The following is a 13,530-nucleotide window of genomic DNA, read 5'->3' as shown; positions in this document are numbered from 1 at the left end:
CTGACCCAATTTTCCTTTACTTCAAACCTGCATAATGAAATTCTGGGTCACGTAGGGACAGCGCAGTAAACTGGAAACACGTCTTATTTGTGACGGTCATTACGGCTTCCAGTCACATGCTAAGTCCGGGATTTCTTGCCCATTTGGGTCTTTTGTCTTCAGGCTAAAGACCCAACTCTTTTTGGAGGGTTCAGATGTAGCTCTTACATGCTAATGAACAAGGCTAGATGCACCTCAACCCAAAGCATACCATTGTTATATTGTTCAGTTGGGTAGCTAGCTAGCATCGCATGAATCGGAAGGAATCGGAAGTGCCTCGCCGCACGGACATATACCGGTAGCTAACCAGCGAGCCACTGTGTCAGTTCACTGGGATGTCAGAGTCACCGTGTGAACGAAATAGTTGCGTCGGTCTCAGGAGGACGGGGGCTGGTGTTACACAACAGGGGGGGGAAAGTTCACAAAATGTAGCTCCAGCGTGGTTCTCATGCCAGCATGGGTGTGAAAGAGACGTTTTGTTTCCTTCGTCCATGCGAAGACACACTATGCGCCGCGGTGTTGGACAAATATCTCTAGCAATAGTGTCCAGTTTCATAAGCAGAGGAGGCGCTTCCCATCACGCTGGAGAAACAGAGAACCACCTCGGGGCGAAAAGAGCACTGGCTCAAAGATTCCTTTGGTCATATTACCATTTGTAGAAAAAAAAAGATGAAAGATTATGGTCTCTCTTTCCCTCCAGTTGTTCTCACCTTCTGTTTTTTTTTTCTTCCTGAAGATTTTCCCACCCATCCACTTCTATGACGGGTAAATAGTTTCTGCCGGTAACACGAAGCTGCAACGCTCACCTGCTGAGGTGCGCGACTGTTGATGTTGTGGTTTGGGGGGGGGGGGGGGGGTTAGCAACTGCCGCACCGTCGGCTCAAATCTCAGGAATCTGTTTGTGTGCGTCTTGTGCGGTTCCCGGTCTCCTAACACGCGCTCTTCCCTGATGTTTACGGTGTTCCTTCGCCATGGAACAAAGAGTTCCTTCACCAAGTGGTGACGGCAGCAGGTTCCCACCAGCTGGGTGCTCAGGTGCTCCTCTCTGGAAAGTCCCTGTATCAAGAGCAGGAGGCCTGCAGGAGGCCGTTAGCCCCCAGGGCGTAGACTCATATGTGTGCAAGAGGAGGGAGGGTCTTTCTGGCCTTTGATCTTCCTAAATAAAGCATCTTAACCGTTTAAGTCAACCTCATTTAAAAACTGAATTTAAAACCCCACACCCAGCGAGTCCCTCGCCTAAATTTGAAGCTTTACCTCCTGTCCTCAGGTGCCACATTTAGCCTACCGCCGTTTTAGAAGCAGTCGACTTTAGCATGAGACATTAACTTAGCGCTGGATGCTAAGTAAGCAAGTGCTTGAGAGGGAGCGATCACCTTACATCCTCCCGCTAAAACCTTATTTATGTCACAGCTGAGGTGAGCTGGGGTTGTCCGGGTCCATGGCGTTCAGGAATAACAACTGCCAGGATCGAGAGCTGTCGGGTCGTCTCAGGGCGCCACGTGGTGCCGAGGACTGATCGGAGTCAGCTGAGTTCTAATAACCTGATTGTCTTCATACCCGGATGATATTCAGGAGATTTCATCAAAGCAAAAGAGGTGTAGAAAAAAACTGACGGAAGCACTGGTGTTTGTACTCCTACTCACTCCCACCTTTTGACACAATGTGCGATTTCAACTGGCAAACGTGGATTTGTTCAAAAATGGCGGAGTAGAAGGAAGTTTTTTTTGATCCCATGTTATTGTGATTGACAACCTTGCTTTACAGCCAAAGATTTGACGTCAGTCAAACTGGCGTTTGGAAACCCGGTTTCATTCGCGCTGCGTTCAGGGTCCAACATTTAAATGCGAAAAGCCTGTGCTGACCCTAACCCAGAATGCATCTTCTTTACTTCCAGCGTTGGGCAGCCTCGAGCGTGACACATGCAGAGGCATCCATGCATACGAGGCTGCACGTTCATCGGATCTGATGTGCACGTAAATAAGGACGCATATATTTAAGCGCTAACATGCTCGGGCGAAAGAGAGCAGCTCCTAGCGTAGCATCCCTGGCAGCGCTCTCTGCTTCCTTGTCTTGGTGGTTGCGCCGCCTGTGTAAATGCCACCCACCCACCCATCTGCGCCCATTGGCGCCCTCGGGCCCCGGGGTCCATCTGGCATCTCCATCCGTGTCTGTCGAGTTGTCACCTACGAAAGCCTTAACGCACCTTTTTTTTATTTTTATTTTTTCCTACAGAGAGGAGTAAAACTGGCATTTTCAGTTAGCTTAGCTGCAAGTGCTAGAGGACTCTCACTGGAGTGGTTTGGACACAGATGTCGCTCCGGTCTGTTCTGGTTAAGACTGATCACCACAGAACCCCGAGTTTCTTACAGAGTCGAGCTAAGTGTCAGTGATGGATGACATTAACCAGCCAGTGGATCGGACCGGAGCTGGAGGAGACCCCGATGTGACATATGCCCTCCTGCTTTTAATGAGGATTTCACGGTGAGAGTGGAGGAGGCCCCCGCCGCAGCCTTAAGCCTGAGCAGAAGGAGGCCGATGAAGACAAGTCAGCGGCCATTTGCATGTCAAAAAGCCCGCAGATACAAAGATGAGGGAGGATTAGCGGGGCTGCGTATAGAAACACAGATGTCAGCGTACTGGGTCTGACACCGGTGATCATTTATAGAGCTTGTTTTATTAGAGAGCAGCACAGCGGGCGGCTGCAAGCTCCGATTTCTGCTTTGAACTGATTAAGTGACAGCAGCTTCGGCTATATTATACCTCCTGTATCCTCACTGAACTGTGGATCAGAACATCTATCAGTGGGGTAAACAGATTTAGCTCAGCCTGAGCCTGTATGATGTATATAAAGCTCCCAACAGCAGAGCAGTTAGCTTAACTTAGCAGGACGATGGAGGGAAAATAACAGAATTCAAACCTCTGCATTTGCTTTATGAATCTGCTAAATTGGGGTGAATAATATGGATAGATCGATGCATTTAGAAGCAATGGCACAGGCTCGCCACAGGGGGCAGCAACTCCCCAGAAAAAGTAATTACATTTCTCTTCAATCACTGCAGTTTCTGGGAAGGGCTCTCCTCTCACAAACAAGCCTGTTGCTCACAGCCTTCATGTCCAAGATAACCACGGTAACAGACCTTAAAGGCCGCACGTGTACCAGTCGCCAGTCCTCTCTGGAGGCGCGGCCGCCTCTCATTAGCCCTGCGGTTGTGCTAACATGTTCTCCTAAAGGTGTGTGAAGTGACCAAGACACCAGACTTGTTTCTGTACATAAAAATGGGTGTTTAATTGAAACTTTTTGTATCAAAAAATAGCAGAATCCATCCTTCACAGCCATCATCCACACAGGTGAACGGAAACGCCGCCACGACGGGGCTACGCGGCGTCTCCGGAGGCGGTTTTCCATAGAATTCAAATGAACAGTACAGGAACCAGATGTGATCTTCTGATAACGTCGCCATTACAGACTAAAGTAGTTTAAATAACATTCAAATGCATGTTCAAATTTAAGTAAACTCGTTTTTATTCTGCTTTACATTGACAACTGCTTCAGTGCATCCTCCACATCTCAAAATAAAAATAAAAATGTAAAAATAAGTTATAGGAATGCAAACCAAAGACCAAGAAGGATATGCAAATTTTAGGGGGGGGGGGGGGGGGCTTTAAGCAGAGACAATAAATAAATAAATAGCCACAGAGTGTGGAATGTCTACATGTTACAAATAAATTAAAAGCAAAATGGGGGGAAAATACACACAAAAAAGGAAAAAAAAAAAAAACATGCTGTACAATATGTGTTGGGGGGGAAAAAAAAAAAGTTGAGTCCATGAATATTGCATTGATTGTGCATTTCACACCCCGAACCCTGAGGGGGGGGGGGGGGGCAGGGGCTGTGTAGTATTGAGCAGTGAGATGGGGGGGCAAAAAAAGTCAACCGAGAGGCGGCAACAGGCGCGTGTGTATCTGCGTGTGTGTTTGGGGGGGGGGGGGGGCTGATATTTCAAAGACATTCAGCAAAGACAGGATCCAGTTTCCAAACACCTGTTGAGGCTAAAGAGTGAGTGAGCAGCGTCGAGAAGAGCGACAGAGTTGAGTCAAGCGGGTTTTTTCAAGTATTCCATTGTCAGGAAGAGCCCCCACCTCCCTTCCCTCCTATCTGATGCTATCTCAGCCTGTAGGCAGGTTGGCTAACGGTGATGGAGGGGAGGGAGGCGAGGACCCCCCCCCCGACCCCCTGGTTCCATCACAGCCCAGGCGGCCGCCGAACTCTGGGCAAATCCAGAAAACAGAGCTGTTGACAGAAGCCCCCGGAAAAGCAGCTTCCAAAAAAAAGGCACTACAAAATCAAAAATTAAAACATTTAAATAAAAAGATTTTTTTTTATTTTTTGTTTAAATTCTCCGAGCTCTATAAGAGCAGCCATGTCTGAGTAGGAACTGTGTATACCAGCCGAGTAACAAAAGGTGAAATAACGTTAAAAAGAAGGGGGAATAAATAGTGCTGGTAAGACCGCCCAAACAGAAAAATGTTCCCCATCAGGAAACGAGTAGAATCAACTCAAGGGAAAAAGAAGGGATGGGGATAATGAGATAAGGAAGAACAAATGGTAATAAATTAGAAATTCCCTACAAAATAGGAAAATTGAAGTACATTTTCTGAGCCGGGCCAGCTGAGCGAAGCTCCCAGCCACCGATGGGCCAGTTGGGCTACAGGCGGCTCTCCGAGTCCACATCGCTCCCTCCATCCAAACCCCGTCATTCCCCCACAAAGTTCTTTTCAGTCCAGAGTCAGAGACTCTCTTTGCTGGAGTTTGTGCTTGACGACGAGTCTGTGTCGATGGTTCTGAGGCGGATGTCGCCGGCGACCGGCTCCTCCGGCGATTTGGGCGACTCCGATGTCACTCTCATCCAGGGGTGGTCGCAGATCTGCTCCAGGGTGGGCCGGTCCGAGGGCCGCAGGGCCAGGCACCATTTGATCAGCTGCTGACACTCTGGAGGAGACACAAGGCGCAATGAGCACGAAGCCATTTCATCTTCTGACCTTCTAAAGCCTCTAAAGTCAAGCAGCCGGCAGGTGGATTCTGCTGTCATTCCAGCTACTGCAGCTAGGGGGCGCTGGGGTCAATCATGCATTATATGTTGTGGTTGACTTACCAGCTGAAACCCTCCTCCTGAAGTACAGTCGCCCCCTGAGGATCTCCTCGTCTTGCTCAAAGGGGATGTCTCCACACACCATGTCGTACAGCAGCACGCCTAGCGACCATACGGTGGCCGAGCGACCGTGGTATCTATGGAAGCGGATCCACTCCGGCGGGCTGTACACTCTCGTACCTAATGTGCAAACAAACCCCAGGGGGAGAAAAAAAAAAAGAGGGAGAGAAATGATGAGCATGTCTGGGTCGTGAAAATGACACCATGCACGACAGAGGCCGAATAACAACAAAATAATTGATGTTTGCGTCTAAAACGGCTGAGTCACGGCAGGAATGCTTTCCATCTTCCCTCAGCCTCAAAACACAAACTGGGTGACCTCCCTCCCTCCCTCCTTTCCTCCCTCCCTGCCTCCTTCCTTCCTTTCCTCCCTCCCCCGGAAGGAGGAACTTGCACAGGGGAAAAAAAAAAAACACAACCCAAAACAAAACAACGAAGCCATCACGTGACCCTCCGACTCGGGTTTCACAACAAACAGATGTTACGTGGCACTGACCTAATACCCACTTAGTGCCTGTGACTCAAGCCTGGACTAATAAACAACCGGAAACATTATAAAAACCCTCCCATCTCACAAGACGGCCAGCGGGCTCGGTAAACAGTGAGTCACGTCGAACACTCCCCCCCCCCCCCCCCTTTTTTTTCTTTTTATGTCTTATTTACATCCGCATTGTTGATGAGCCACGAGACCCTGGAAACCCCGCCACCAAAAACAGCCCGCTGCGTCACAGCCTCGTGAACGCCTCCATGTCTGAATATAGCACCAAGGGCAAATCCGGCCCAGCCCGCGGAGCCAAGAATCCCGAGAGCTGCGGTTAAACGCGACGCGGACGGCGGCTTCTTACCGTCGAAGTCGGTGTAGACCGTGTCCTTGAGAATCGCCCCCGAGCCGAAGTCAATAAGCTTGAGCTCCCCGGTGCGTAGGTCCACCAGCAGGTTCTCGTCTTTGATGTCCCTGTGCACGACGCCGCAGCTGTAGCAGTGCCTGACCGCGTCCAGAACCTGGCGGAAGAACCCCCGCGCCGTGTCCTCGTCCAGGGCGCCCTTCTCGGTGATAAAGTCGAACAGGTCCTTGACGAGCTCCGGCCTCTCCATGACGATCAGCCAGCCGTCGGCGCGCTCGTAATAGTCCAGTAATTTGATAACTCCGCGAAAAGACGAGCTGACCTTCCTCAGGAGCAGGATCTCCAAAGGCACCATTGCTCCGTTCTGAGATTAGAAAAAGGGGGTATTTTAATAGCGCCGGGGCCGTGAAAGACACATTCTCCATGACGAACCCCCCCCCTCTTCCTCCCGCCCAACGAGGCAGGGGGAGGGGGGGGGGGGGGGACCAAAACAAACACAACGGTGATACTTACAATGGTGCCCCATTCGGTAACCCTCTCCTTCGCAACATGTTTCACGGCAACCTGAGGCGACACACAGAAAACACCGTCAACACCGGCGTAATACGCCGCGAGTAAGTCGGCATTTGAGGCATAAAGGGCGCCGGGCTTTGATGGCGGCACATGGAGGCTCAGAAGCGCAGACCCCCCCCCTCCCCTCCGCCAGTTCATCGTCCTTACCGGTGCGCCATCAGAGATGCGGTTGCCGGCGTACACCGTCCCGAATCCCCCGCTGCCGAGCACGGATCCCACTTGGTAAACCTTCTCGAATGGCTCCTTTTCCACTTTGACTGTAAATAGAGAGCGAATCCGAATGAGCCAAAACCCAATATTTCTCAAAATAAAAAACACCGGTGACACCCGGCTCAACACACACACCCAGCCCCAAAATCAACCCAATCGGGATATTCCGCAACTTTTGGATTTTAAAAAGGAATAACGGCCGAAAGTGGATCGCCTACCTGGCTGGAGCTGTATCTTCACGGGCAGATGATCCATGCTTGTCGGATTGCAAATGTGCGAAAATGAACCAAACTTTGACAGCAACATATTCACGCTGAAAAGCCGGTGTAAACGATCCTTTTAGTCACGCGACGGGAACCGGTGCGCTGAGGGTAGAATTGAATTTGTGGCGCGGTAGAAAGGTTGCTGCAGACGGTCTTTGGCTACGAGCGGAACGATAGATCCAGTCCAGCAGTGCGCCAACTCCGCCGCACCGCGCCCGTTGGAGTCACGACAGTGGAGTCGCACGCCGCTTCCCCAAAAAAGACATGAAACGGACGCCCGGGTGTCTCGACGCAAGCACGAATGAAGAAAACAGTCCTCTCCGAGTGATAGAAACCGAAACTCCGATACGAAAAAGAAGCGTTGGCAACGAGAGAGTGCGTTTAAATGCCCTCCCTGCGCGCTGTTGTCGCGATGAGTGGCCGCTGTCTGAGCTTTGGCGCGGTCAGCACTAGCCAATATTTTGACGCGCAGCCGAACGGTGGTATCCCTCCGCCACATATACAATCCGACACGTTCGCCAAACACCGAGCTCAACCCGCCGGTTTTTAAAGGGTGCTCTTTCGAATTAAGTCGGACGGTTTATATCCCGATTTTGGTGCAGTTTTTTTAAATGGACAATTTCCCCTACGCACTATTTTATCATAGTACGCGACGCCCAGGAATATTGTCTGGAACCTTTTGCGCTGCGGTCACTATCAACTCAAACGTAGCGACCAATCAGGTGTCGTATATAAATACAGTGTTTTGTATTTGGGCCAATCACGTAAACGCTTTTATAATAAAGCAGGCGTTTGAGCGCACGTGGCGGCAATTCGGTCACGGCCTCCCTCCTCTGTGTTGTGCAGCTCTGTAAAGAGAAACTCGCCGTTTTTGGTTGGGTTAATTTAACTGTCGAGTTATGAATTCCCCCAAGTCATAATTAAGTTTCATATTTTTCAATGATTTGTGAAGTTTTAACGTTATGAGCAGCATTTTTTTTGCATTCTACCTAAACAATTCCAATGAATTATATGACATTAGCCAAAACATAATGAAAACACGAGGCTTAAAATAATAAAATTATGCATGATGATGTTTATATAGTGACTACACTCTTTTCCAGCAATAGTATTGCTAATTTGACGTAAATTTAGCAGTGCATGCACAGTAGATCACTATTTCACATATTTCTGGATTAGCTAAACATGCTAATGCAAACTGCACCAACTCTGCCTTGTAATCTAGTTACAAAATGACGGTCCAATATGCAACAAAACACACTGGTGGCAACGTACAATACACATTGTTGCAAGACAGGAACGCCACATTATGATGATGATGATAATGATAATAATGATGATGATAACAGGAATAACAATGAGGTTTGCAGAGCCAGCTGTCCCATTTCAGAGGGTAAACCTTGTTATTTTACTGTTACACATCTGACATGACCTTGGCTCAGGGTGAACTTTCCACTTTTTATCTGGCGCTACTGCTGATAAACGGTGCATGCAACGTGTGTATGTGTGTGTGTGTGTATTTATGTAACTTTGTCGAAGTGCAGTCCAGTGAGATAAGTTTCTCTGGAACTCTCTGATGCTTCTGTTTGGTTTGTGGTTTTACACACACACACACGCTCGTTCATGCGCAGAGATGCACACACACAAACACACACACACACGCACAGGTTGTGTCAGTAGAGCCCGTGGGCTGACCCTAAGCGTTGCTCTGTATTTGGCGTACATTGTAAATTTGCACGCATCAAATATATTTGTGTGTGCGTGTAGCAAAAATAAGCATCAAGTTCCCCTAAACATGAGTCACCACCAGCAAATGCTCCCAGACTGAAAACATTTGCATTTTAAGAGATATGTTACTGTGGACATGCAGATTGTCTGGCAACAACTTCAAGGCTGGCGTGTCGTATCTTGTAAAATATTTGCATAAATGACAAAGAGAGCAGTAACCTTCGGGATTATAAAGCAACATGGTAGTAACAGCCTATTCCAGATAATCCTTCCACCTCTTCTGCCTGATTATTGTGTCACCGGTGTATTTTTAGAAGCGCTGTAGCTTTTACTCACACAGTTATTAATAATCACTTTCAGCGAAGCTTTTTTTTCCGCCACTCTCTATGAAGGTATCTGAAAATTCCAAATCTCCCACATCTTTTCCCACCTCAAGCATCCCCACAACTTTCTGTGCTTCTTCCTCAGTCCGAACAGATTAGGCACGTGGGAAATGCTAAATTGCGTGCTGTGACGCGTGCACGCTCCGATGGGCTTTTAGGTCCGTGACTCTTAACCCAAAACTCCATCGCTCCTCATTTGCATTTTGGGTGCAAGTGTCACTTCGCATGAAGCGCCACATGCAGCCGAGGAGAAAAGCATGACAAAAATGTGTGCTCACGCCATCCAGCGTGGGCAGGCGTGACAGGTTGCAACAATGATGCTCAGCTCGGCCCCGGGCATTTTCAACCCTAAATACAGATGTGGAATGTGGGAATAAGGTGAAAGTGTCAGGTCAGCTTTCATTACAACCGAGGGCACAATTTTCTTTGTAGATACTTGAGTTTTAATGAATATTTGAGCAAAGCGGCGTAGAAATCCCTGCAGACCCTGGTTCTAAGTGAGGGGTCGCCTGCCTTTAACAAACTATGATGTCAAAATAGACATTCTACCGCATCCCTCTCTCTTTCCCCCTTAAGTATTTACTTTAAACTTCACTCTACTGCAGACAAATATTGTATCATTGTTTAACTTCCCAGTTATGTTCTTGGCTGCACCTGTCAGAGCCAATATGGTGTTTTTTCTTATGTCCCTCAATGAAGTTCATTTTATTGTACCAATATATGAAACATGTTAATGACAGAAATATTTAGAGAATTTTACCACAAAATCAGAAAGGCCTCCCGCTGACGTATATCAATGTTTTGAAAAGGGACAATACTAAAAGAAGAAAGAAATACAACTAAACAGGATGTTATTCGTGTATTAGACTATGTTAAGTTAAAAATATTGAATCAAGCAGCTGCGAAGGTGTCATAGTTGTACGATCTCCTTTTCTCGCCTCGCGTGAAGCGGTTGAATGAGACATCCGGGATTTTATTTTTTATTTTTTTGCATCTTCTTCGGAACGTCGTTCATCCCTCCTGGGATGTCGTCACCGTGGGTCTTCTACCCGCCCACCCGCCGTTTCATCTATGGAAGTACCGGAAGAGTCACCGGAAGGTGATGAGTTGTCAGTCTCTACACTTTTCTCTCTCGATATCTCTCTCCGTGTGTCTTGGTCCCTGACCCAGCTGCCTTTTCCCCACATGCCCGGGATGCCTCCCATTTCCTTCACTCTAATTGCCACCTTCATACAAACTGTGTCAGCGAGCCAAAATAGTTTTGATGACGGGTCCGGCTACGCTCGCATCTGTAATTTGATGGATTTCATTTGGGGACATTTGAAAACCCAGACAAACCAGAGGGTATGAGGCCACATCAGAGCCTCTGGGGTCAGCGGAGGTTATTATTAGCCCCATCACGCTGGGCCGGTGGCTGCCACATTGTTTTGGTAAGCCTCCGATTGAAATCAATCCAGCTCGGTTGAGCCCTGTCAAGAAGATCCAAGAGGGCCGGAATTTGTCATGCATCACGCTGGGATTAGAGTTGACAACATGTGTGTGAGGTTTACGTGTATTGTGTTTTACTGTACGCTGCGCATTATGCTAAAATGAGGGAAGAACATTATCAAGAGACGGAACACTCGAGTCCTCGGAGACGGCGGCGCTCTAAATCCCAGCTGAGAGGAAAAATCTATTCATCCCATTTCATCATCGAGACCATTGGATTTGTCCATGTGAATTAAATACTCACACACACACACACACACACACACAAAAAACAATCATCCATGTTTATTTCCAGTCTGTGACCACGACTGGGCTCGGGCAGTGTGGCAGTAGCACATACAACCGTTTTATCACCTCATTGCCAAAGTTTTGGGAGCGAGCTGACAGAAGTCCTGCCTGTTGATGATGACATCAGTGTCCAGTGTCCAGGCTGGGGATGCTGGGAGTCTTCCAGTAATCAGCTGCCGGGAATGTCCGGCAGTGGGCGACACCCCGCAGCTGCGCTGGAATCGTCAGCCGAGCTAACTGTCCGAATTCAGGGAAATTAGCTAAATATCCCGAATAGGTTGATATCGCAACAATTTCGCCCCGACAGAAAACATCAAACATCCTCGCCAGATCAGGTTAAAGCTAATGTGCTAGCCGTGCGTGGCCGGCCAAGTTGGTTATGGATTACTGTCTGGACCCATTATATAACAATGTCAAGGCCTTAGTCAGCCTCATAATCTGGTCACATTACATAACCCTATATTACCTCTGTGTCTACCTACCCCCATTTGCTCTCACACCTCCTGTATCTGTTTATAGGAAGTTGTTCTTCCCACAATAACTGTGATATATTTACCCTGGGTTTACTCCACTGTTAGCACAGGAATGTTAGCCATTGGTCACTTTGTTTTAGGGCATGTGCGTGTTTAAGAGTACAAATAAGTCAATGAACATGTTCAGTTTTAGATGGACGAATTTCAGAATGTATATTTGCATTGCACTTTCAAGCTGCTGCATTTAAGTAAAAATAATTCATAAGGGGACAAGGACAACAGTAGCAGCTACCATCAAAAAGAAACCCAACGACTTTTGCATGTGCAGGATGGTAAAGAGGACGATAGTGTGGGAGCTTCACACAATGGAATGAAGCTTTTATGGAGTCAGTGCTGGTATGGGGGTTTAGGTTAGCCTTTGAAAATGACCTGTAAAAGGCTGCCAAGGTGCCTCAGAAATGGGGTAATAAAACCTTTTACAGTGGGAAATATGAGCAGGGATTCAAAACAGGTGTTTCCCTGCTAATGGGGCTCTACTCTGGTGACCACATGGATGTGATTTCAGCAATGAAAGCAGCATTTAAGAGTCAACATTAGCGGTTCCCGTCCCAAAAAGGGCTTTTCTCCGCTTGTCCTCACAAAGAGAGCGTCATTTAACAGACAGTAATCACTTTTTTGAAGTCTGTTGCACAATTTTCTCCACCGCAGCAGCCGAGTTAGGTAATCCTCAGCATACCGCCTTCATACATGAAAGTTTCAGCTAAGTGCTCCACTCCCTCACGGCGTCTTGATCCATTTAACTGTCCATCCCTGTCTTAAGAGGATATGGAGAATAATGCTTTAAATCCATGGCTCACACCCATGGGAGGGGCAGGCAACAGACCAAAAGGTGCTGATGGGACGCCGTGTGATCAGAAATACCACCGCAGAAAAACGTCTCCGCCACGTAAAGGCGGTGAAGCGTTGACTCGCACCAAAACAGTTCAAATTCAGCAAAAATACAATAATACTACCTGCATATTTGAGCTCCACAGAGACAAGATATCAGCACCCATCAGTGCTGAGCCTCCAGAAGGTCCCACCACAACAATTGGTTAGTGTGTGCACTTTGGCCCGTGCCCGGTGTACTCTGATTGGCTGGCAGCCGTGACAGACATAGTGCTGACTGTGTGTCTGCTTGGGCTCGGGCCTGACATGCCGGGTCAGCACTCCACTGACGCATGCACATATTCTAGCGCGACAGTTCACACGAAGACCTCACCTGAAGCCTCATGTCAGTGCTGAAACGCTGCAATTTCCTATTTTACCGCTCCCGACGCCGCGGTGACCTCATTTATTTGCCAATGTGGCCAGCAGCCGCGTGCCGCCACGGTGCTCGGACGCATTGTGCAGGAACTGAACCCTCGGGAAGCCCTAATCCACAGGTCCTGATGTTATAGCACGGTGACATTAGCAGGCAAAGCCTCCGCAGACCCCCCCACCTATGACAAGATCCCAGCCGCCCCCAACGCTCTGAGCCTCCACGCCTGAGCGCTCACGCTGAAATGAACTGCGGAGGCGAATTATCAGGCCTTAAACCCCGAAGCGGCTGCGTTCAGGTTTACAAGATCAGGGTAATTAAAAGATGTCAGGTGCGTCTGTGATTGACAGCTCATCGTGTCAGCTCCTGAGGCCTATTTCCTGCCAGACGGCCAACGCCCGTGTAGTTGTGCAGGTCACGTGCAGAGAATAGCAGCGTTTGCAATAGCAGCATGGTTAGCATCTTTTATTTAAATCCAAATGGCACCAGCTGAGCGGGAGCGCTCCCAGTTAGCACACGGACCTATAGCTTGGCAACACAATGATGCACGGATAATGGGCGTGAGTCGAGCAGCCGCGACGGCTTGAGTAACTGTCCGTCGATGGCTTCTGCAAGCTCAGCGGTTTGAAACGCAGCTTCCCGCCTTCCGCCTGTAATGCGTCAGCTTCCGCGTCTCAAGCGCGGCGTCCCCGCACCCGCAGCCGCTGGCTGAGGGAGATAACACGCAGCC

General features: G+C 48.6%; 1 protein-coding gene across 1 annotated transcript; it reads right to left on the bottom strand.

Annotated features, from left to right (window-relative positions):
* Positions 1–3,297: 3,297 nt before the first annotated feature.
* On the bottom strand, positions 3,298–7,579 carry pim3 (Pim-3 proto-oncogene, serine/threonine kinase). The gene is made up of 6 exons (XM_057022505.1): positions 7,096–7,579; positions 6,815–6,924; positions 6,608–6,658; positions 6,095–6,458; positions 5,193–5,369; positions 3,298–5,029 (listed from the first exon to the last, which is right to left on the bottom strand). The coding sequence occupies exons 1-6, from the start codon at positions 7,181–7,183 to the stop codon at positions 4,827–4,829; spliced, it is 993 nt and encodes a 330-aa protein (XP_056878485.1). The 5' UTR covers positions 7,184–7,579; the 3' UTR covers positions 3,298–4,826.
* Positions 7,580–13,530: the final 5,951 nt, after the last annotated feature.

The sequence above is a fragment of the Takifugu flavidus genome, chromosome 22 (genome assembly GCF_003711565.1).
Source record: "Takifugu flavidus isolate HTHZ2018 chromosome 22, ASM371156v2, whole genome shotgun sequence".
Lineage (NCBI taxonomy): Eukaryota > Metazoa > Chordata > Actinopteri > Tetraodontiformes > Tetraodontidae > Takifugu > Takifugu flavidus.
Note: the sequence above shows the minus strand (reverse complement) of the source record. Positions and strands in the feature narration are given on the sequence as shown.

Bases quoted from the DNA above. Each gene is read 5' to 3' on its own strand.
- pim3 (XM_057022505.1), bottom strand. From the start codon at position 7,183: ATGTTGCTGTCAAAGTTTGGTTCATTTTCGCACATTTGCAATCCGACA. The intron at 5,370-6,094 runs GTAAGAAGCCGC...TTTGCACATTAG, and splicing joins GGTCTACACCGACTTCGACG to GTACGAGAGTGTACAGCCCG. The intron at 5,030-5,192 runs GTAAGTCAACCA...TGTCTCCTCCAG, and splicing joins CAGGAGGAGGGTTTCAGCTG to AGTGTCAGCAGCTGATCAAA.